This window comes from Gossypium hirsutum, chromosome A05 (assembly GCF_007990345.1).
Source record: "Gossypium hirsutum isolate 1008001.06 chromosome A05, Gossypium_hirsutum_v2.1, whole genome shotgun sequence".
Taxonomy (NCBI): Eukaryota; Viridiplantae; Streptophyta; class Magnoliopsida; order Malvales; family Malvaceae; genus Gossypium; species Gossypium hirsutum.
This window is the reverse complement of record NC_053428.1, coordinates 29795854-29821095: the sequence shown is the minus strand read 5'-3', so window position 1 is coordinate 29821095 and position 25242 is coordinate 29795854. Positions and strand designations below refer to the sequence as shown.

Below are 25242 nucleotides of genomic sequence, written 5' to 3'. Positions count from 1 at the left end.
TTAGGTCTATTGAATTAACTTATTTTGGCTTTTATATTATATATGTCAAAAAATTAAACCCACACAGTCCTTTACTCTTCTTAATGACAAATTATTTTATCAAACTTTTTCATCACATTAGTTATCGTCTTTTTTCTAATTATTTAATGACATTTTATCAATTTTTTCCATGTCATTAATGAATAATTTTGATAATTCTTTTACTCTGAACTCTTACCTTAAACCTTGAACTCGAACACCAAACCTGAACCTTAAACCAAACTCTAAACCTCAAATCACGAACCTTAAATCTTAAACTCTAAATCTTAAACCTTAAACCCCGAACTCACACCCTTAGGATTCGGGGTTCGAGTTTGAGGTTCAAGGTTTGAGAATCGAGTTCAGGGTTCGGAGTTTGGGATTCAAAGTTTGGAACTTAGAGTTTGGATTTAGAGTTTGGGGTTCAAGATTAGGGTTTTGAGTTTCAAGGTTCAAGATAAAAAAAGTAACAAAAATATGTGACAATAACATGGAAAAAAGTAAGAAAATATCATTAAATAATTGAAAAGGGTTCGCAAAAATAATTTCTCCTTAATTTAGAATTTGGACATTCTATTTTTATTTTTAAGAATTTTAGTTATTTTACTTTTTAAATTTCAAAATTAAAGTCCAAGGGTTAACTCATAAAATAATTTCTCTTTAGTAATTTAGAATTTTGACCCTCTATTTTTAATTTTAAGAAATTAGTTATTTTATTTTTAAATTTCAAATTTTAATTATATTAAATTTATTAGTTTAATATACTATTCACTTAATAAATATGTAATAAAAAAATTGATATAATATAATACTCACTTAAAAATCATATAATAGTAAAACAATGTTAGTAATAAATTTAACTTTCAAAGAAAAATTTTAAACACAAGAGAGACACAAGGATAAAAATCCATTAATTTGCATTACACTAAATTTTCAGATTCAATTTTCATGCACACAAGCTTACTTTTTTTCACTAGTTCTTACAAAATTAATAGATTATTATGATTTATAAATTTAATTAAATGATATGAGATAGGTTGTTTTAAAATCCCCTACGTATACAGACACAGGGACCCATAAAATAAATTGTACATATGTATATTATTGTACCAAGTACAGCATGGGGGAATCATTATGTCATGCCAGAAATGCAATTTGCTTTTATTACAAAAATACATATCCCAAACATTGTAAACATGGTCATGCTTATATATAATATCATACTGATGTGGGTGGCAATATTGGTAACATCACCTGCAGCTTGCACAACATTGCTATTGCAAGGATCGGATACTAGTATTTGTTTAACATAGATTTATTTAATTTTTAATTTTTTTTATGTATTTAAAGAAATTTTGAAACCGTCTATATTCAAACAAAAAAGTATAAAACATAAATTTGAAGGGTCAAATTAACATTAGGCCATGACCATCCAAGGGAAAGCAGGAGTGATCACATCAAGAGGGGCCACATGCAATGCTCAGGATTGGGTTGCAGATTATTCTAATATCTCATCTGTATAAAGTAGAAATATTCTATGTTTACTCTTTATTTTTTTAGAAAAATATTTATATTTAACATTTATGGTTAATATATATTTAGATATAAATACAAAATTTAAATTTTTTAAATATATATTCATTTTAAATACATATTATATTCAATACTTACACTAATATCGGATTAAAGGATATTATTCCTCTACACGAGCTAGTGGGTTATATACATAGAAAAGAAAGCCACTTTATGCAAAAGATATGCACAGTACACACCTCATTCTTATCTCTCTCAATGCAACAGCTTAAAGCCTGCTTTTTCCTTCATCATTGAGGCTCATTACTACTGCACCCATTGATCCCTTCAATCATCTCATTTATGTACTCTCTTCCCCTTCTCTGCAACAAACACCTTAACTGCCACCTCTTCTCCTATCAAATGGCACCCAAAGCTATTTTTCTCCTTCTAGTCTTACTTAGTTTCATGTTTTGTTCTTCTCAAGTTATAACAGATGATCATCAGTTTAAGTTCTTCAACGCCATGAAAGCTTCTCTATCAGGAAAGGCCTTATCTGATTGGGACATGAGAGGGAATAGTTACTGCAATTTCACTGGAGTTACCTGCAATGATAAAGGGTACGTTGAACGCATTAACCTCTCAGCCTGGTCACTCTCCGGAGATTTTCCAGCCGACGTGTGCTCGTATCTGCCGGCTTTGCGGGTTCTTGATATCAGCCGCAACAATCTCCATGGGAACTTTCTCAACACTGTTGTCAACTGTTCTCTCTTGGAAGAGTTCAATATAAGTTCTGTTTCACTAAGGGCAACACTTCCTGATTTCTTCAGAATGACATCGTTACGTGTTCTTGATTTGTCATACAATTACTTTCGAGGCGATTTTCCCATGTCGATAACAAATCTTACCAATCTTGAAGAGCTCTACTTCAATGAAGTTGATGAAATGAACTTATGGCAACTTCCAGAGAACATCTCAAGGCTGACAAAACTCAGAGTTATGGTCTTAACGACATGCAGGTTGTATGGTCCGATCCCAAGATCGATAGGAAACATGACTTCACTTGTTGATCTTGAATTGAGTGGGAATTTCCTTTCAGGTCAGATTCCAAAGGAGCTTGGTTTGATTAAGAACTTGGAACAGCTTGAACTTTATTACAATCAGCACCTATCGGGGGCAATACCTGAAGAACTGGGAAACCTGACAAAGCTCGGAGACTTGGACATGTCGGTCAACATGTTGACTGGATCCATTCCAGATTCTATATGTCGACTTCCTAACCTTCGAGTTCTTCAACTTTATAACAATAGTCTTACAGGAGAAATCCCTGGCGTTATTGCAGATTCCACAAAATTGACACTCCTTTCACTCTATGGAAATTTCCTTTCGGGGGAACTTCCTCAAAACATGGGGAAGACGTCACCATTGATTGTTCTTGACTTGTCTGAAAACAACTTTTCAGGTCCATTGCCAGCTGAGATTTGTCAAGGAGGTAAATTGCTGTATTTGCTTGTCTTAGCTAACAAGTTTTCTGGGAAGTTGCCTGAAAGTTATGCAAACTGTAAGTCTCTTATTCGGTTTCGAGTTAGTAATAATCATTTGGAGGGTTCAATACCAGAAGGAATTCTAGGCCTCCCTCATGCTTCAATCATTGACTTGGGTGACAATGATTTTACTGGCCCTTTTCCAAGTTCAATTGAAAATGCTAGGAACTTATCTGAACTGTTCTTGCAGAACAATAAGTTGTCTGGTTTTTTGCCTCCTGAAATCTCTAGAGCTATTAATCTGGTGAAGCTTGATCTCAGTAACAATCTCCTGTCTGGTTCAATACCTTCAGAGATTGGCAATTTGAGGAATCTCAATTTACTTATGTTGCAAGGTAACAAGTTTGGTTCCTCAATCCCCACTTCACTTTCTTTACTGAAATCACTCAATGTTCTTGATCTTTCAAACAATCGTTTGACTGGGAAAATCCCAGAGAGTCTCAGTGATTTGTTGCCAAATTCCATCAACTTTTCAAACAATCAACTTTCTGGACCAATCCCTCTTTCATTGATTAAAGGAGGGTTGGCTGAAAGCTTTTCAGGCAATCCAGGTCTTTGTGTTCCAGTCCATGTCCAAAATTTCCCCATATGTCCACAGATTTACAACCAAAAGAAGGTAAATTCAATGTGGGCAATCATAGTTGCAGCCATTATCATCACCATTGGAACTCTCCTGTTTCTTAAACGACGTTTAAGTAAACAGAGAGCTGTAATAGAACATGACGAGACCTTATCTTCATCATTCTTTTCATATGATATGAAGAGTTTCCATAGAATATGTTTTGACCAACATGAGATCTTTGGAGCAATGGTTGACAAGAACATTGTGGGGCATGGAGGATCTGGCATAGTTTACAGAATTGAACTGAAAAGTGGAGAGGTTGTTGCTGTGAAGAAACTATGGAGTAAGACGGCCAAAGATTCATTTTCAGAACATCAGATGGTATTTAACAAAGGAATGAAGACTGAAGTTGAGACACTTGGAAGCATAAGGCATAAGAACATAGTTAAACTATATAGTTACTTCTCAAGTTTTGATCGTAACCTGTTGGTTTATGAGTTTATGCCCAATGGGAACCTCTGGGATGCTCTTCACAAAGGATGGCTCTTTCTTGACTGGCCTACTAGACATCAGATTGCCCTTGGGGTGGCTCATGGCTTGGCTTATCTTCACCATGATCTGATGCCACCCATTATTCACAGAGATATCAAGTCAACAAATATCCTACTGGATGCTAATTATCAACCCAAAGTTGCAGATTTTGGAATAGCCAAGGTTTTGCAAGCAAGAGGGAAAGATTCTACCAATACTGTCATTGCAGGCACCTATGGTTACTTGGCACCTGGTAATATTCTGATTCAACTTCACTTCATTAAGATATTATAATTTACGTACGTTACAAACGCAGCTTTATATTTTTGTTTTTACTTTGAGTTTACATGTTGAGACCAATATATTTCATTTATTTTAAGTATTCAAATACATTAGTTATGTTTGATGTATATTTGCGGTTTAATACGAGGACATAATCCTCCAAGGGCCCTCAAAATCTATGAAAATCTTGGAGGTTCCTTGGAAGATGATATCCGATATCAAGTCTAAGAGTAACATAGGTTTCCATTTTAATGTCGCCAATATAGGGTGGATTCTGACTAATTTATCCAATAGAGATCCTAAACACACACATATATATATATAATTTATAGTTCACCTTACACTCGAATATGGATGTTCTTATTAAAATAGATTAATTATTATTTTTTTAAATTTTCATGTGTTTGAAGAGTTTTAAAAAAGTCATAACTACATATTTGATATGGAATCTAGTTTTTAGTTTACTCAAACTGATTGACTAAAATCTAAATGATGACTTTTGACAGAATATGCCTATTCAAATAAAGCAACAACAAAGTGTGATGTATATAGCTATGGAGTGGTGTTGATGGAACTAATAACTGGTAAAAAACCAGTAGAGTCAGATTTTGGAGAGAACAAGAACCTTGTTTACTGGGTTTCAACGAAACTGGACACAAAGGAAGGTGTAATGGAGGCCTTAGACAAGAGTTTGTCTACTTCATTTAAGGATGAAATGATTCAGGTTCTAAGAACCGCCATGCGTTGTACATGCAAGAACCCATCCCAACGTCCAACAATGAACGAGGTTGTTCAACTGTTGATCGAAGCTGACCCATGCAGATTAGGTTCTTGCAAGTTATCAACAAATAAGACCAAAGATGCATCAAATGTCACAAAAATAAAGAACCAACCAGATGTATGATCAAGATCAACGGTGTATGATGAAGTTCTTTTAGGTGAATTAACATAGGTTCTATATAACAGTAGGGTCTCCTAAAGTATTATTGAAAGACCAGTGATAAATGGTTCTCCCTTTCTTTTTTTATTGTCTTTTTAGTTTTACTTTTAGCTCTTGTAAGAACCTAAGGAATTTAATCAGTATAACTGCTTTATGATAACGCATAGCATTAGCATCTGTATTAAATCATTGTATAGCTTTTGATAGCTTTGTTTTCCTCTTCTTTTTTTTTTGGCATGAGAGTTATCTAGAGAAAGGAACACTTCAAAAAAGGAAAGCACAGTGTGAAGGGTACAGGACGATGTGATTTGTAAGAGGCTTTCTTTTTTTACTTAGAAGTGGGTTCTGGTTCTATTTATAAGTGTAATAGTCAATAATTCTGACTTAGATATGAGTATAAAATATATAAGTATGTGTTTCATAAATATATTCAAAATTTTTAAAGGTTTTCTTTATATCCCATGTTCATTTCTGAACAATACTGAATACTAATGTTAAATATTAATACTTCAAGCAAAATAAAACACTAAAGTAATATAGATGCAAATTATCCATCGAGAGAAAGTTGAATTCACTTATTGATTAAAAGCATCTTTGTCCCTACAATTAAGTAAGGGACAGACAAGAAAGCACAAGCCTATATATTGCTTTTTTCCTGTTTCAGATATTTCTTTTCAAGTTTTCATTATTCTGTTGAAGTAAATATAATGCATTGAGGTTCCCATGGTTGATTCACTGTAAATAGTGAGCCATGAAAATCCACTTACAGATTAAAGTACCCTTGGGTTATTAAAGCTATTTTGATGGAGAAACCTTCATTTATAAATATTCTTATATAACATTCAAATAAAATACGAGATAAGAAATAAATAATTAACAGTTTGAAAATCATTCCTAACTTTAATTAAATTTTTTTTGAAGTACTCCTATTTGATTTCTGTGTCTAACATATATCCCAACATAAACATGGAAATCATGTAAAGTGACATAAACTAAACACGCTAAAATCATCATGGAAGTAATACTATACAGCTATAGTTACTAGATCATGACCTAGACATCATTGAGTGTTATTTGCATCAATGAATGCCAAAATACGTGTGCATATACTTGGCAATTGAATTGTGTTGTTGTCAACTTTGTGAGTGGTTTCAGGGACCCAAAGAAGAATAAGATTCATTGGAGAAAAAAAATGTTTTCTTTTGAGCATGGTGGAGAGTCCATATAGAAAAGTTGAAAGCAATGATCAATGAAATTGTTTTTAAACAAAAAGACAAGGTATATGAAAGCAAGCTTGGCCATTTCAATCAAAAGAAAATAATAAAAAAGAAAAAGGAAAAAAAAAAGAAGAAAGCTTGAGGATGATATATGAAGCTGCTTTCCAAGAAAGATATGTCCTCTCCTTGAATGCAAATTAACAAACAGTAGGCATTCAAAACAGTGCACATATTCATTCAAATCAATCATCCTTTGAAGTCAAAACTACATGAATTCTTGTCACAAGTACGGTTTCTATAAGGGTTTTAGCACACAAAAAAAGGGAGGGAAAACACACCTAATGATGACACTTTCACTGAATCACATACCAGAAAGTAGGAGACAATGCCTGTTTTTCACAATGATGGATTGCTGATTTAGTTACCACTCTGTGTATGAAATGACAAATCAGAGGTAGTAAAATCGTAAGTGTGGGCTAAACAATAAGATAAAAAAGGTAGACAATGATGGGAGCGACTGATTGAAACACACAAAAAATGGCACTAACTACGAAAAAGAAAACCTGACCTAGTACGTATCTGATATAGTGTAATGAGTGTGCCCCATGGTGTTAGAACTGGCGGCTCAACCCTGTTGAAGTGGTATTAACAGGGTTAGGCACTTTAATAATAAAGTTCACATTTGAATGCTTCGGTATCTGATCCAGGAAATTGGAACTGGGTGCACTCACAAAAAAAAAAAACACCGAGAAAAGACAAAGAAAATCTGGGTTTCGGGGGAGACTTGGTTTCTTTTTTTTTTTTTCTTATGTTCGTAATTTTGATAACTTAATAATTCTTGTTATATAAATTTTGAGACAGTTTTACTTTAATTACTGTTAGAAGAGACTAAAAAAAAAAGATATTTGAGAAGATATTGACAAAAATAATAGACTTAAAAAATAAATTAAGAAGTAAAAAATTTAGCTCTAAATTAAAATATGAAAGATTTTGAGCCCTTTGGAATAATTTAATCCAGTCTTTTTAAATTTAAAAAGGTATATAGACTAACATAAACAAACTTGATTGAACTATGATTAAGAAAATTTTATATGATATCCTAGTAATGCATCCATGGCAGTGGAACTGGGTGCAAAGAAAAGAAAATATGAGTTTTTGATTAAAACTATGAAGAAAAATGAGTTAATTTGAAATATATATAATTGTATATATTTTTTGATTTTTCAATGTATCTATTGGAGCAAATTCAATAACTAATTTTTTTATTCTATAGGCCTATTAAAGGAATAGATGTTGTTCACGAGTTTTAAAGTTACTTCATACTCAAAATAAGGACCGAACCCTCAATCACTGATTAAAGTAAGAGAGACTTGACAACTCACCTAACTTTTGTGGTTATCTAAGTGTATACTTTAACATGTCATAATTGATGATAACATTTTTTCATTCAAAAGTAAAGAAAAAGGGTTATTTAGATTTAAACTCGAGATTTGATGTAAAAGACTACTTAAGCAAAGTAAATGGTTGACAGTTGATAATAACTTAATGATTTTTATTATACATTTTTTAGATAATTTATGTGTTTATATTTTGTATTATTTTTTCATATGATGTTTTAATCTTTTATCTTAAGCCAAAATCAGAGGGGAGAGAAGTAAACAGCAGACAAGAGCCTTGGGTCGGACAAATCGAATGAGATTCATTTCATTGGGTGTTTTTGGATAACAACAGTTTTACATAAGTTAAAGGCCAAACATAATTCATAAAATTGTGGCCCAAGCTTAAGTTCCAAACAAATTTAATAGTATTTTTTTAGACTTAAATGATAAATTTGGTAAGTAACGTTTGCATATTTTGTCAAAATAGCTCTAATTGTATTTTTGAATATTTTTTTGTCATCAACCTTTGTTCTTTTTTTTTTAATTTGCTTTTTTTAAATAGATTTAATGAATAAATTCAATGTTTCAAATTTTCTTTTCTTTCAAAAGGTTTCAATCTTTCATACGTTTGTTTACTGAGAAGTTTTTTTACCAAGTTAATTTTTTTAGATAATTATGTTTATTTTCTTTTAATTAAGAGTTATTTTTTTAATTTAATGTATTATTTTTATTTTATTATTTTTCACATGTAATTATCTTATTGAATTATCTAAGTAATAAATTATATCTCATTAAAAATATTTCACGTCATCCCCGTTAACATTTTTAACGGTATTTTCATTAAATCTGTTAGAAAAAACAGATTGAAAAAAGAACAAAGGTTGATGGCCAAAAAAGGCTCCAAAATACAATTAGGGCCATTTTGATAAAATATGCAAACGTCAGTGGCTAAATTTGTCATTAAGCCTTTTTTTTAAAGAAAAAGCCCAATAAGGGTAAAAATCATATCAAACTACAAAATATCATCCACTAACAATCGATGGATGAAATCCGGATAATCTAAACCGAAATCCAAAGCATCATTCCTATCTATCAATCAATGTGCTAAACAATGGGTGACACGATTGGCTGACCTGTGAGCAAAAGAAAAACTAGCAACACCAAACGAATTACAAACAACTAGGGCCTCACTAACAATACGACCATAACAAGATAAATCTAAAGCCTCACTATAAAACTTATTAACAACAAAAGGGCAATCATATTTTAGAACGACTTTGGAAAAACTCTTCTCAAGGGCCTTCTTAGTAGCACAAAATAAAGATAGAGCTTCGGTCGAATGAGCATCAAAGGCCTCTACAATTGAGAAAGTAAGTTTGACGATCACCATTCCCTCATGGCCATGAACAACAACATCATAATAAGCAACGCTCGTCTTCGCATTCCCTACTACATCAACATTAATTTTGACCTCATCTTCATAAGGCAAAGACCAACGAGCCACGATCGAACATCTAGGAACCAACAATGCATATAAGAGGTTGTGTACCCAAAACTCATGATGAAAGGACTCAGCTCTCAACACCACATCTTGCAAGGAAACATCCTATCCCTAGATAATGATCATATTCCTAGCCTCCTACAGTTTCCAAAGGAGTACAAGAAAACTATTGAAGGCTTTCTTGTCCATCTTCCACATTGCCTCCTCTAGCTAGTTGATTGCACTATAAAAAGACAATCAGAGCAATTCATTATGAATACTATATGAAATTAGAGCATGCATGGCATCCTCCTTTGGAGCTTCATACCGAGGACACCTAGGATTTGCACATTGAGAGAAAATAGCACATCTCTTAGCGGTTGAGAGAATGCCATGGCCAAATCTCCACCCAAAAAGTCGAATCTTTAGAAGGGTTCTCACCTTCCGAAGTCCCCTCCAAAAAACCCTATGCGGACCCATCCTTAGGGATTGTAGAAGAAATCAATTATAACCCAAATTCATGGTATAAACATAGTTGGGTACAGGCCCCATACTAAGATGTCCTCCTCATGTTTCTCCCCTACAGGGATTTATAATATTGGTTGCCTTTACATTGGTAAAACATAAATTTAATAATAAAAGATTTATTATTAAAAGATTTGTTTAACATAAATCGTAAAACATAAAATTTTTAATCATGTGGTAATGGTTTTGAATCTCATAATTCGTGTTTTAGATTTTATTAGCTTATACGTAAATATTCTTTCGGGGTTACAAAAATATATCAAACACCAAAATTTCAAAAATTTATTTAAAAAATGGAATTTACTACTATTTATTGTTTTTATATAATTTTAAAATTTTAATTTTTTTTATAATTTTAAAACTACATTTAGAATTAACTTAGACAAGTGAATGTCAATGTTCATATGTCTGAAATTCATCCTTAAATTTTTATTAATTTTATGAATTCTTAAATTTTTTTGATGTGGTATGATAACGATCAATGATAGAAATCGTTAATCAAAAATTTTAATTAATATATTTGTATTTATTTGTTAGAATGAAAAAAATATAAATACCGAAGTTATTAAAAATTTATAAGCAACACAAATTTGATTATATCATTAAATTTAGTTATCAGTTTGTTAAAATATCAAAAAATAAATTTGCATCAAATATTTACATAACCGACCAAACATGCATCCATTTGGAAGAATCATATCAAATATTAGTAGCTATGATCTACTAATAAAAGAGAAAGATGAAAAAGAGATTCAGTCATCCAAAATATTGCACTAATAATTATTCCAATCATGAGCCTAACATTGGGCTTAGTAAACGTCGTGATGTTATCGTTTGTTTTGTTTCTAGCTCCTCCTTGCTTGAAACATTCGACTTTTCAGTGTTGTTTTGACCTGGTGACCTCTTTTTGACAGGATTATTGATGTTTCATCAAACAGAACATCTCTACTGACAATGATCTTACTTGTTTTTGGGCATCATAATTTTATAACCTTTTATCCCGATAGCAAAACCTAGACAGATAAACTTCACGGCCCTTGGTTCAAGCTTTCCCTAACTAACTCGAGTATAAGCAGGACAATTGAATACTTTAAGGTTAGAGTAATTAAGAGGATTACCAGACCAAATCTCTTTAGGAACTTTTCAATTCAATGTGTAAAGTGGAGACCAGTTCACCAAATAACTTGCTAGGTTAACTACTTTGGCCCAAAACTCCTTTTCTAAGTCTACGTTGGAAAGCATGCATCGAGCTTTCTCAAGTAAAGCTGCAGGGTACCAACAATGATGCGATGTCTTTCGATTCCTTCTCATTTTCAGAAATTATTAAACTCCGCTAAATAGAACTCGAGACCATTGTTTGTTTTTAACTGCTTTATGGACTTTTCAGTCTGCTTTCTAGTAAGGTATTTCACTGCTTGAAGATCTCGAAAACTTCATTCTTGTGCTTCAAGAAATAAACCCAAACTTTCCTAAAGTGGTAATTGATAAAAGTTAGAAGATATCTGCTAGCTTCTTTGGAGACAACTAGAGCCGAACCACATAAATCAGAATGAATATAGTCAATGGTCTCCTTTTTCTATGCACTGCCAAATTGAAGATGACTTAAGTTTGCTTCCCATAAATGCAATGCTCGCAGAAATCTAATTTTCCAGCTCTGGTACCTTTGAGAAGACCTCTTTTGCTCAAAACAATCATACCTTTTTTTTCTCATATGACGAATCGTATATGCCATAACTAAGTTGATTTAGAATCCGTAAAGAGGTAATTTTTTCGTGTCGTCGCGACGTTAGGAGAGTCATCGTCATGACATGGCAATGATTTTACCTTTGCTTTCGTAATTACTGCTAAACCAGACACCGTTGAACTTGGTAAAATGTATAGGCTGTTGACTTTCTGTCCTATCATCAAAACAAGAGCTCCATAAGCTACTTTTAAGCCATTTGACTTAATGACGATCTTACACCCATTTGAGTCTAGAATACCCAAAGAGAGGAAATTCTTTTTTAAATCAGGCACATGCCCAACATCTGATAATGTTTTGAATATCCTATCATGCATCCTAATCTGAATGGTATCAATGCTAGTTATTTTGTAGGGTGAGTTATTTCTCATAAATACAACTCCCCCTTTAATCGAACTGTATGTGGAGAACCGATCTCTGTTGAGACACACATGGTAGGAACAACCCGAATTCAAGATTTGCTCAGATGTGAACTTAGACCTTTTAGTCATTGACATTAGCAATAAATCATCACCTCTGTCCTCGGCTACATCAACTTTCTAGTTCCCTTTCTCATCCTCTTTGATGGCCCTTTTATTTTTATTCTACAGTTTATCTGCTTTGATGTGACCTATCTTTTTGCAATAGTCACATTGCTTATTGCGATTTCTTGATTTCGATCTCGCCTTAAATCTTTTTTGACCCGAATCTTTAGACTGTTGTCTTCCTCTAACAACCAAAATTGAGGCTTGCCCATCTGACTTGTTTTTTGAACCTAACTCATTGTCGAGTTTATTCTTGCTTAATAAGTTTCCCTTCACGTCCTCAAATGAGGTCTCTCTCTGCTACAAATCAAAGTTTCCTTGAATTTTTGTATAAATGAGGCAAAGAAAAAAGCAATGACATAGCTTGTTCTTTATCATCTATGTTGGCCTCGACATTCTTCAAGCCATTAAGGAGAGTAACAAATTCATTGATATGAGCTCTAATAGACTTATCTTCTGTTATGCGAAATGTGTATAATTGTTGTTTCAATACCAAGCGATTTGCAAGAGACTTTGTCACGTAAATGACTTCCAATTTCCTCCAAAAGGTTGCTGTCATTTTCTCTGTAAGTATCTCCTACAATATATTGTTCATAAGGCATAACTGAATTGTTGACACTGCCTTCTCATCAACACTACATGAAAATAGGGCTTTAGCGGTCGCAAAAATTGTAAAACACAGAGCAATGGCGGCATTTTTGGTAAAACGCCGCTAAAAACAAAGCAATAGAGGCGTTTTAGTAAAAAACGCCGCTAAAAATAGAGCATTAGCGGCGCTTTTGGTAAATCACCGCTAAAGACCAGAGCATTAGCGGCGCTTTTGGTAAAACACCGCTAAAAGTCATATAACCCCTAAACCTTAAAAAATCATAAACACTAATCTAAACCCTTAAAACAATAATTATTAAAATTTATGGTTATACAATATATTAAATATTTTCTTATATAATCGTAAAAGAGATAGTATTGAATTTAAAATATTAAATTAATTATCATTATAGTTTAAGGTTTATGGTTTAAGATATATGGGTTTAAGGTTTATGAGTTAACTCTGGTTTAAGATATATGATTTAGGGTTTAAGGTTTAAGAGTTAACTAGTATTTGAAGGTTTATGATGAATTATGGGTTTAGGGATTATGATTTAAGGTTTAGGGGTTAGGGTTGGAGTTTAAGGTGTAAGGGTTTGGGGTTAAGGGTTTAGTGTTTATGAGATAGGGGTTAAGAGGTTTAGAGTTTAGATAAGCAATAAAATTCTTTTTTAATTATCTTTGTCCCTTGTAATATATATATATTTAGGGTTTAAGGTGATGTTGGTCTAAGATTAGGGTTTATGATTTGGGGTTTAGGGTTTGAGGTGTGGGGTGCGAGGTGCGGGGTTTATGATTTAATTTTTAGGGTTTGGGGATAAATATGGTGAACTACATAACTTGTGTATCTTGGATTTTTTATAATATAAATCTAAATAAGATAAATATAAATTATTATTTTAAAAAATAAATATATCAAGATAGGTTAAATCCCAAAAGCATACATGAACAACGGTTTAGTGTGCAATTGTATACATGAACTTTAATTTGATCCAATTATTGTAAATTATTAACACAATTATTGATATAACATCATTTTATATTTAGGGTTAATGATTTAGGCTTTATAATTTAGAGCACCTTAGAGTTTAGTGTTTATGGGACAGGGGTTAAAGGTTTAGGGTTATGATTAAGTAGTATTTTTTAATTTATATATTAAACGATTTCTTATATAATTGTAAAAGAGATAATATTAATTTGAATATTATATTAAAATTATAATTACAGTTTAAATTATTTAAGAGATAATAGATAAACTTTATATAAATGAAATGGTTTAAGATTTAATCTAAAAATATTTTGATATATTAAAAATAATTCAATTCAAATTAATTCCTCTACACTTAATTTATTTAAGTGAAATTTAAACTTAAAATTGTCATAGAATATAACAAATAAAAATGAAATATAAAAACTAAGAGATTAGTGGCGTTTATTTAAAAAACGTCGCAAAAAAATAGCAGTTTAATGAAAACGGTGTCGTTTTAATTGGATTTTTAGGGGAGTACCGGCGTTTTTTTTTAAAATGCCACAAAAAGCAAAAAAAAGTATAACGTAAACGGCATCGTTTTATATGAAGATTTAGGGGATTAGCGGCATTTTTTTAAAAACGACGCAAAAAACATAGTACTTTAAATTAAACTTCGTCGTTTTCATATGTACTCTAGAGTAATATGGGTTTGAATCATAGTTGTATTAATTTTTAAAAAAAAAGGCAAATTATGCTATTATCCCATGTACTATATGTAAAATGTGTATTTAGTCCTTATATTTTAATTTGATTAGTTTTAATCCCTGTATTTTTCAAATCGATCAATTTTATCGTTTGTACTTTTCAAAATTTAAAATTTTAGTCATGGTGACTCAAATGATAGCAATTATATAATTTGGTTAAATTATGCTATTAGCCTTGGTATTGTGCGTAAAGTTGTAGGTTGAGTTCATGTTATCCAATTAGATTATTATTGGTCCCTATATATACTTTTCGAATTTTAAAATATTAATTTTGACACAAATGACAACCGTTAAATCCGTAACTGGCTTTTTGTGAGTAATATGTTTGTTACATTAGATTTTAGAAATAGCAAAACTTAATGAATTTAATAGCTACCATTTAATTAATACTATAATTTTAAAATTTGAAAATTAAAATGACTAAAAATAACAAAATGAAAGTAAAATGACTAAATCCACAACTTACATATAATTCAACAACTAATAGAAAAAAATATAATTAAAAATATTTAACTTGTTTATATTTAAAAAATTAATAAATATCAAATGAAAATAACATGTATATATTTATAAAAAAATTAAAACAATATCATTAGGTTTAAATAAATTTACTTTAAGTATTTATAAAGATTTAAGGGATTTAAGTAAAATTAAATTGGAGATTTACAAAAAATTAAAATAGTAAACGGCATCGTTTTAAAATAGCAAAAAAACATAATTGTTTACCTTGAACGGTGTCGTTTTCCTTGAAATGTTTGCTTCTTTCTCATGCCCGACAGGCATTCCCCCCAACCCAAAACAGATTTCCCCAATTCTCTAATTTCTTCTAATCCCTAAATTTCCCCCAAAAGAATCAGCAGACACGGTTAAGATTCATTGTCGAGCTAACATACATCTGACTTGAATCGTTTTTCTGTTTTGGAGGTTACTCGTTTGCTTCACCGGAGTGTAAAATATCAGGTAAGTTGTTCTTTTATTTGAGAACAATTTATTTCTTCTTTGTTTAACCTATGGGTTTTGGAGGAATTTCAATCATTTTCATATACTTTCAACATTAGCAAGCAAGGGTATGCATATAAATCTCCTTTTTTGCAAACTCCATTGAAGTTTCTTATCCTCTTTTCTGGGGTAAATATTTATATCTTCCAGTTAAATTGAAGTTTCCAATTCTTTTCAAAGGTGCGTATACCACTGAATTAGTTCGTTCAAAGCTAGCAAGGTTGCAATGGCTATACAATTTAAACTGTATTTCTGTTAAAGGCGTTTGCGTGTTGAAAGTGGTCAATTGTTCACTTTCATGTCTGGCTGTTGAAAGCATGAAGTAGATGAATCGAGAGATTTATCTTCATACTGGTACGTTTGGGTTTTTCATATGCTATCATTTGTTGGTTTATAACTATCTAACTATTTTTCATTGAGATGTTTGACATAAATGAGAACCAAAACTATTAAGATATTCTCAAAGTAAAAATGGGGGTAAAGCAAGGGACGGGAAGGAACACTTGCTTCTTTTGATGTCTGGTTTTATTAAGATATTTTGCGGATGATACATTACAGTGTCAGTTTGAGATGCAGATTGACTAATTCGAGTATCTGTTTTGAAAATCCAAGTTAGGTTATTAGGATTTTATTAATATGTTTGGTGATTAAATGTATACTAAATGTAGTAATCATATGACAAAGTATGTAAATCAAATGAAACTGAGCCTTAGGGGCTGAAGTGGATTCAAACAAGTCGAAGGACCCTAGAATGAATGAATTAATTGACATTATAAATGGTAACTTGGAAATATGATTGATAATAGAATGTTTTGATATCGATATGTTTGAAATGTTATGTTAAAGGAATTGAAAACAAGCCTTAGGGGCCAATTGTGGATTAACGAGTCTAGGACTCAGAAATGTTATGCAATAAATTGTAAAAAGGAGATTTATATACATTCAAGGGTAAAATATTAGTATCTAATTGCAGCTTTTTGGCATATCCTTTTAAGTCGATAACAGCTAGTTGCTGCTATGTTTGGAATAAGCTACTTTAAACTTCCACAAGCTTTATGCAATAAATTGTAAAAAGGAGATTTATATGCACTCAAGGGTAAAATATTAGTATCTAATTGCAGCTTTTTGGCATATCCTTTTAAGTCGATAACAGCTAGTTGCTGCTATGTTTGGAATAAGCTACTTTAAACTTCCACAAGCTTATGATTAAGGGTATGTCTTTTGAGTTTTGATTTTTCATTTTTTTTATCATTCCTAGTGATGATATACTGCAGATTCTGTTATTACAATGCCTTCAAAGGGGATGATTTGATTGATAGAAATCTCATTACTTGTTATTATTGGTTTCCCACTCCAACTAAAAGCACTCTCTCAAGTATATGCATATATTATGGATTACCACATATATAGTTTTTGCTTTCCTACAAGATTGAAATTAAAAAAAAATTTACTTTGAAAAGTTATAAAAGAAAGTTTTTTTTTAAGTCTTCCTAAAATCATTGTTATATGGCCTCCTTCATTTTCATTGTTAGTGTTTGCACCATCGAAAGCTTTCCTTTTATTTCCTTCTCAATACCTCAAAAATATTGATGGCTTAAGCTAATGTATTTAACTTCAAACACTTACCAGATTGCTAGAGTTCAAGATGCTTTGTTGACTGCTTGCAAGCTTGCTAATGTTTTCCCATCTGTGTCAGCTTATGTCATTTTGTTGCTTCACAAGCTAAAGTTAGTTATTATTGATTCTTACAGTTTTTAACTACTTATGAATTTTACTATCTGATTTTGATGGAAGTAGACTTGACAACTTGTGTACCCATCTGTGTTCATTCGTTTATCTCATGATGCGATCATGTTTAAATTATTTTATATTCTTATAAAATTTGATACATAAATAATTTGTATTATATACAATATGCAATATTTCTGTTTTCATGTTATAATTATGTTATTTGCTTGTATCATGGCATAATATAGCAAGTAGCCATATTATGGCAGATAACATTCATTTTTCAGCTTGATTCATTTCTCTCTATAATTAAATTAGCTTATTTGGGAAAATTAGAATCCATTATCTGGTTTTGATGCTTTTAGGAATTCAGATGAGGTTAACCCAAAATATCTATGGCATATATACAAAGGCATATCATATTTTTCTTTTGATTGCTGCTTCACTAAAAAAAAACACTTTCTGTTTGGACCAGATTCAGCATCAGTTACTGCTTCCTGCTCCTCCTGCAACTATTAGTTCAATTGAAGCTGCCATTTAATCTTCGAATTAATATTTGATACTGATATAAATAAAGTTTTTATATTTGCTTAAACTGAAATATATTTGGTGCTACTCTTATAATCTTACATGTGTCTGTATTAGTGAATTAATGTTGTATGTATTTCAGTTACTGCTTCTTGCTCCTCCTGCAACTATTGGTTCAACTGAAGCTGCCATTTAATCTTCGAATTAATATTTGGTACTGATATAGATAAAGTTTTTATATTTGTTTAAACTGAAATATATTTGGTGCTACTCTTATAATCTTACATCTGTTCTAGGTACTATCGAGCACCTGAATTAATATTTGGTGCAACTAAATACACCACAGCCATTGACATCTGTTCTAGGTACAGGTTTCGTTGCTAAATTTTTTTCCTTATTTCTATGCATTTTCACTTTAAATTACTTAACAAATATTACTTTTTTGACTCCAGCCTCTGTTTGCTGGTAAGAGTGGAGTATGAATAAGTATGAATAAGTATGAATTAATTTTATTACCATGTAGCTTGCTTGTCCATTAAAATTACAACAATAGCTGACCTTCTCTCCAACCTTATTTTAAATATTTTAAAGATTCAAAGTATATAGGCTGGAAACCTGACGGGTTGCCTTATATCGAGCTGTAAGATATAATGGATCCTCCCTAGGTGTAACAACGCCACGTATGATGAATCTTAAAAAATTCAAAAAGACTTGAAAAAAGTTCTATCGAGCTCATTTACTATTGAATATTTATATAACCTTAATTTATTTCCAATTTACTTATAAAAATTAAACTACGATTCTTTTTGATATTATTATATTCAAATTACTATTTTTTTATATTAATAATGTTTGATTTTAATATTTAATAATTTTAAATGTATTTGTATAAAAAAAAAGATTTCAAAAAAAGTTCTATGAAGCTTATAAATAATTCTATCGACCTTAAAAAAGATTTAAAAATTTCAACGACTGAAGGGCCACTTATAAATAATTTTATCAATATAATAATATTGATCATTGTTTAAATATATTATAATATAAAAATTAAACTACGATTCTTTTTGATATTATTATATTCAAATTACAATTGTTTTATATAAATAATGTTTGATTTTAATATTTAATAATTTTAAATGTCTTTAAAAGTTATAACTAATTTTTATCAAAATAGTATTAATATTAATCATTACTTAAATAAATTACATAACTTACATAACTCATATAACTTACATAATTTACATAACAACTTACATAACTCACATAACTTACATAATGTACATAACAACTTACATAACTTAACTAATACATGTAGTTTAATCTAATAATTTCCTTAAAAGCATATAGTTTAAAGTTAAAATTTCATAACTTACATAATCTACATAACTTACATAAAACATAAATATATATCATATCAAGACTTACATAATAAATAACTTACTCGTGTAACTTATTGCCAACTTTAGACTTCAACAACTACGAAATGGATAGGACTTGGATGAATTTCTCAAGGGCAAGCAACGAGTATCAAAATGGAGTGCAATATTTTTTAGATTTTGCATTTCACAATTCAAGCCAAGAGAATATGATTCTTTGCCTGTGGAAGAAGTGTGGCAATATCTATTGGCATTATCGTGAAGTTATCTACGAACATCTAATTGTTATGGCTTCATTCGGGGGTATAAAAAATGGATTTTCCATGGAGAGTGTACACCTAGTGGAGCCTCTTCGACGATTAATCCGGGTTATCCTTATAGTGGTTACCGTCAGTATGTTAGAGAATATGACATGGAAGGTATGATGCGGGATGCATTTAATATGCGGAGTGAAGGTTTTCAATCATTTCCACCAAACTATGTTGCATCCGATGATTATAATATCTGTGGGAATACTTTTATGGAAACGAGAAGAAGTGTACCGGATGAACAACCGAATGAAGAAGCGGCGAAGTTCTACACGTTACTTGGTGAAATGAATGAAGAACTTTATGAGGGATCAAAATTTTTGAAAATATCATTCTGTATTTGCCTTTTCCACTAAATGTTTAGGAGGGTGGACCGAAAACTCTTTGACAATGCTGTTAGAGCTTTTGAGAGAAATGTTCCCATTTGCAAAAATCCCTCAATCATGTAAAGACATGAAGAAAATGATAAAAGATTTGGGCCTTGGGTACAACAAAATTCATAGTTGCCCAAATGATTGCATGTTGTATTGGGATGATCGGAGAAATCAACAGTCTTGTCATGTTTGCGGTAAATCTCGTTGGATGAATAGAGATGCAGAAGATGTTAATGAGGATGAATATGGGCCACAGTCAATAAGGAAGCCGAACAAGATTTTGCGATATTTCCTGCTAATCCCAAGGCTTCAAAGGGTATTCATGTCGTCAAAGATAACCGAGTTTATGACGTGGCATCATGATCAACGAACGGATAATGGATTATTAAGGCATCCTGCAGATTCTTTAGCATGGAAATCATTTGACAATAAATTTTCAAGCTTTGCAAGTGATCCTCAGAGTGTAAGGCTAGGGTTAGCATCTGACGGATTTAATCCTTTTAAAATCATGAGCACCTCGTACAATACTTGGCCTGTGGTCCTTGTTCCTTATAATTTGCCTTCACGGCTCTGCATGAAGCAATCTTCTTTGATATTATCTATGATTATCCCTGGAGAGAAAGGCCTCGGAAATGATATTGACATATATCTGCAGCCACTTATTGAAGAGTTAAAACAATTATGGGCGGGTGTTGAGACGTATGATGTATTGAGAAAGGAGAACTTTTACCTACATACTGCTTTGCTGTGGACAATTAATGATTTCTCGGCATATGCGAATTTATTTGGTTGGAGTACCAGAGGATGTTATGCTTGTCCTTGTTGTGCTGCTCAAACGTGTTCACAGTGGTTATATAATGGGAAGAAGTTCTGCTATATGGGGCATCGTCGGTGGTTAGATGAAAATCATAGCTATAGATTTTAGAGGGCTTTATTTGACGGTACTGAAGAGTTGAAAAAAGCTCCTGAGTAGACCATTGGATCTGAAATCTTATTCATGTTAAAAGCTATGGATTTCAGTTACGGGAAGTTGAATCAACCATCTAACAGGCAAACAAATAGACGATCGAGGGATGAATCTGATGATGAATTTGACGATGAGGATGACCCTAATGAGGCGGACTTGTGAAAGAAAAGAAGTATTTTTTTTAGTTGCCTTATTGGGAGCATCACATATTATGCCACAATCTTGATGTGATGCATATTGAGAAGAATGTCTACGAGAACATCGTCCAGATAATTTTGAACGTCGATGGTAAATCAAAAGATAATCTTCAGAGTCGACTTGATTTAGTTCATATGGGAATTAGGCGTGATCTTTATCCCCAAGTACTTCCTAATGGAAAATATTGGTTGCCGCCTACAATTTTTGCAATGTCAAAGGAATAGAAAGAAATGTTCTGCACGGTGTTGAATGATATAAAGGTTCCAAATACGTATGCATCAAATATATCTCGATGTGTAAGTCTTAAAGATTGAAGACTATATTCATTAAAATCACATGACTATCACATCTTGATGTAAGATCTACTTCCAGTTGCTTTACGGTGCTGTATGTCAAAGAAGGTAACGTCCTGTATAATTGAACTATCCAATATAATGAAAGCAATTTGTGGCAAAGTTCTGAATGTTGAAGAACTTGAAAAAGTACAAGATCGAGCCGCTTTGACATTATGCAATTTGGAGAAGATCTTTCCACCTTCCTTATTCACTATTATGGCGCACCTTGTCATTCATCTCCCTCGTGAAGCAATAATTGGTGGGCCAGTTTTCTATCGTTGGATGTATCCAATTGAAAGGTGCTAATTTATTTCAAAGGCATTTACCTTTATACCTATAGTTACTAGTTTTGATAATGTTGTATATAGTGTTTAGGTTCCTAAGCAAATTGAAGTCTTATTACCGTTACAAGCGTTATTCGGAAGGATCAATTACTGAAGGCTACTTGGCAGAGGAGTGTATGACATTTTGTTCTAGATATTTAGAAGATGTTGAAACAAGATTGAATAGACCAAGTAAAAATGCCAGACTCAATGATCCTAACTTGGCCGAAACTTATTTATTTCAAAGTTATGGAGAACCAATCGGCAAAGTTGAAATTGCAGAATTAAATGACCGATCTTGGATACAAGCACATAGATATGTTCTTTTCCACCACTATGCACTTGAACCATTACGCAAGTAAGTTCTAGAATATGATAAATATTCATCTTTTTTTGATTTGTTTATTTTTTAACGAATTAAACATGTTTTTAACATAGTGATACAAACAAATCTTAAGATCTCGTTCACGCTCACGAAGATTACAACATCGCGAGATTAATAGGTTATTCGCAGAATCTTTTCATGAATGGTTAAGCCAAACGGTATACAACTCAACATTTTATTGACAAATAATAATGTTTTCTCATAACATTTACAATTACTCAATTTACTTTTGATTCAATAGGTTTGGAGTGGGAATGTCGTTAATGACTAAGTTAAATGGTTTTCCCAAGGTCCGAATCGAGTAGTAAAAAGATATAGTGGCTTCATGATGAATGGATTCAGATTTCATACCAAATATCACGAGAGATTGAGGAGAACTCAAAATTATGGAGTAGTTGCTAATTCTTTAATTAAAAGTTACGCTAGTGCTAGGGACAATAATCCTGTCGAGGGAAATGTGGAGTATTACAGACTTCTAACCAACATTATTGAGTTGGATTACTATGGAAAATGGAAAGTTGTCTTATTTCGATGTGATTGGGCTAATGCTAATACTGCTCGCGGAATTAAAAATGATCAGTTTGGTTTTACAATGGTGAATTTCTCTCGATTAATTCACATTGGAGAACATTTGATAGACGAGCCGTATGTATTTTCTTCTCAAGTTAAACAAGTTTTTTACTCGAAAGATCCAATTGATGAGGGTTGGTACGTTGTACTCCGAAACACCCCTAGAGACTTGTTTGACATGGGGAATGGAAGTAGAGATGACATCGTTGAAAGATCAGAAACTTTGCCTTTTCTAGAACAAAACTTAAATGAAAATATCCCTAGTACTAGTACACAATTTCAATAAGTTCGTTAGGATGTGGACGAAGATATTTACGATTTATGATGTAGTAAGATTTTATAATTTTTTATTTATATGTAATGTTATAATTTTAACATTGGTCATGTTATATAATTTAACTATTTTATATTTACTATTGTTGTTATTTCTTACTAAAATTTTAACTATTTTATGTGTTGCAGGAAAAATGCCTAGAAGGAGATTAAGAGATCTTAGTATTGTACAGAATACTACAAATTCGAAAGAAGTAAGTACTGAACAGCAGACAGTTGTTGGATCTTCAAGCATGCCGGAGACACTTGACGAGTCTGTGAAATTTCAAAGTAATGTTAAGTTTATTTTACAAATTATATTAAATTTTATTACTGATTTATTTATAAATTTCAATATAGTAATAATATATTATTTTTCAGCTGAAAATGGTGGGACGCGCGGAGGTCGAAGACGTACGCTTCTAACAGATTTGTATAACTTAAATTCTGTCGAGCGTGTCAAAATAACTAGAAACAGCCATGGTCAGCCTGTTGGACAAGAAGCTCGACTTTTAGCAGGCTATTTGGGCATTATAGCACGAAATGCCAATATGTTGCACATCAACTACGAATCATGGCATAACATGCCTGATAGCAATAAAAATCAAGCTCTCTCTAATATTAAGGTAACAAAATGTTAATGTAATTTATAATACTTTGGTTTAAGTTTCATTTATATTTACTTCCTAAACTTGTGTTTTTTAGGAGAGGTTTGCTTTAGAGGTCTCTGATGCCTATATCAAGAAGGCATTGGGTAAAAAATAGAGAAACCATAAAAGCATTTTGAAAAAAGTATTTTAAAAAACCCATAAGCCTCGAAGAAAAATTGCAAAATGTCCCACCGGGAATGCTGAGGTACCAATGGGAAGATGCGGTTCGATTTTGGAATTCGAAGAAAGGAGAGGTATTATGTACTTGCAAACTCTTATAAATTTTTCGGTTTATAGTATTTACTATATACGTAATAATAATTTCATTATGTAGGACCGTAAGCGAGTTGGAACAAGCAGCAGGCAAAAACAGAAATTTACGCACACGGCAGGGTCGAGAAGTTTTGCTTGTGTAGCTCAGGCCGCGGTACTATGGATTTATTAATTCTATCAAGTATTAATGACTTTTTACTATTAAATAATATTTTACTACTATATTGTAGGAAGCCTCGTCTGGTCAAAAAGTTGGACGCCTTCAGCTTTTTGACATTATGCACAGGAAAAAAGATGGAACTCCGATGACATCTGAGGCTGCAGAAATTATGGTATATTTACTTAATAAAATTTGATTCATTATAAATATTTATAATATTTAATTATAATGTTTTAATTCGTCGTTTTTATTAGTTTAATTTAAATAATGTTATGTTGTATTCTTTTTTATTGTATATTTCGTTTCTAACTCTTTGACTGATTTATTAAGAGAAACTAAAAGATAAGAAGGCAGAGTATGAAGCGGCTGCTTCGACTGATAGTTCTGTTAATTTTGAGGATATTGATAACAGAATTATTAATGAAGTTTTGGGTCCTGAAAGGTATGGTCGGGTTAGATTTCAAGGATCTGGTGTTAACACGACCCAATATTTTGGATCCACCTCGCACCAATACATGCCTTCTGGGAGTCAAAGTCAAGCTGAAGTTCAGAGGCTAAAAGATCAAATAGTTCAGATACAAGCTAGCATAGATGAGCAAATTTCTCAACTTAGAGCGGAGGCAGCAGTGCGGGAGGCGGAGGCAGTAGCGAGGGAGGCGGAGCAGAACAGAAAATACAATGAACTTCAGTTACAGCTTCAGTCTATGATGACTATGTTCCAGCAATTTCAAAATCCGCCATCTTAGACATTTGTTTTCTTGTAACTTTTAACATTATTGTAAGAATATTTTGAATATTCATTTACAATTTATATAATATATTTTTCGTATAATTTTGTATTATTTAAATTTACGGGTTTTGGTTGGATTTCATGGTATATTTGTTGTTTTTGGTTGAATTCTTGCAGGAGGGTTGGATATAGGTGCAAAAATACATATTGCAAAACTGGGCAAATTAGCGGCGATTTTTATAAAAGCGCCGCTAAAGGTCTCGGTCTTTAGTGGCGTTTTCTAAAAGAGCGCCGCTAAAAGTCCTGTTCTTTAGCGGCGTTGCATATAGCAACTTTTTTGCGGCTCTTAAAAACGCCGCTAAAGGCAAAAAAAAATACCGCTAAAACCCTATTTTCATGTAGTGCAAGCTCCTTCCATTTTGTCTGATTTGCATCTGCGGGCTTTTATC

The 25242-nt window shown here is 32.0% G+C and overlaps 2 protein-coding genes and 1 long non-coding RNA gene across 3 annotated transcripts; all 3 read left to right on the top strand.

The window, feature by feature from the left end:
* The first annotated feature begins 1767 nt into the window (after nucleotides 1-1767).
* Nucleotides 1768-5549, top strand: LOC107957542 (receptor protein-tyrosine kinase CEPR1). Its single transcript, XM_016893075.2, has 2 exons — nucleotides 1768-4420; nucleotides 4956-5549. Exons 1-2 carry the CDS (start codon nucleotides 1894-1896, stop codon nucleotides 5351-5353), a joined length of 2925 nt encoding a protein of 974 aa, XP_016748564.1. The 5' UTR covers nucleotides 1768-1893; the 3' UTR covers nucleotides 5354-5549.
* A 9789-nt stretch (nucleotides 5550-15338) lies between these two features.
* LOC107955277 (uncharacterized) lies at nucleotides 15339-17968 on the top strand. Its single transcript, XR_005926452.1, has 4 exons — nucleotides 15339-15537; nucleotides 15757-15930; nucleotides 16550-17303; nucleotides 17780-17968. It is a non-coding gene; the product is annotated as an uncharacterized lncRNA (long non-coding RNA).
* Nucleotides 17969-23823: 5855 nt separating this feature from the next.
* On the top strand, nucleotides 23824-24892 carry LOC107957541 (uncharacterized). The gene is made up of 3 exons (XM_016893073.2): nucleotides 23824-24057; nucleotides 24134-24235; nucleotides 24393-24892. Exons 2-3 carry the CDS (start codon nucleotides 24182-24184, stop codon nucleotides 24807-24809), a joined length of 471 nt encoding a protein of 156 aa, XP_016748562.1. The 5' UTR covers nucleotides 23824-24057; nucleotides 24134-24181; the 3' UTR covers nucleotides 24810-24892.
* Nucleotides 24893-25242: the final 350 nt, after the last annotated feature.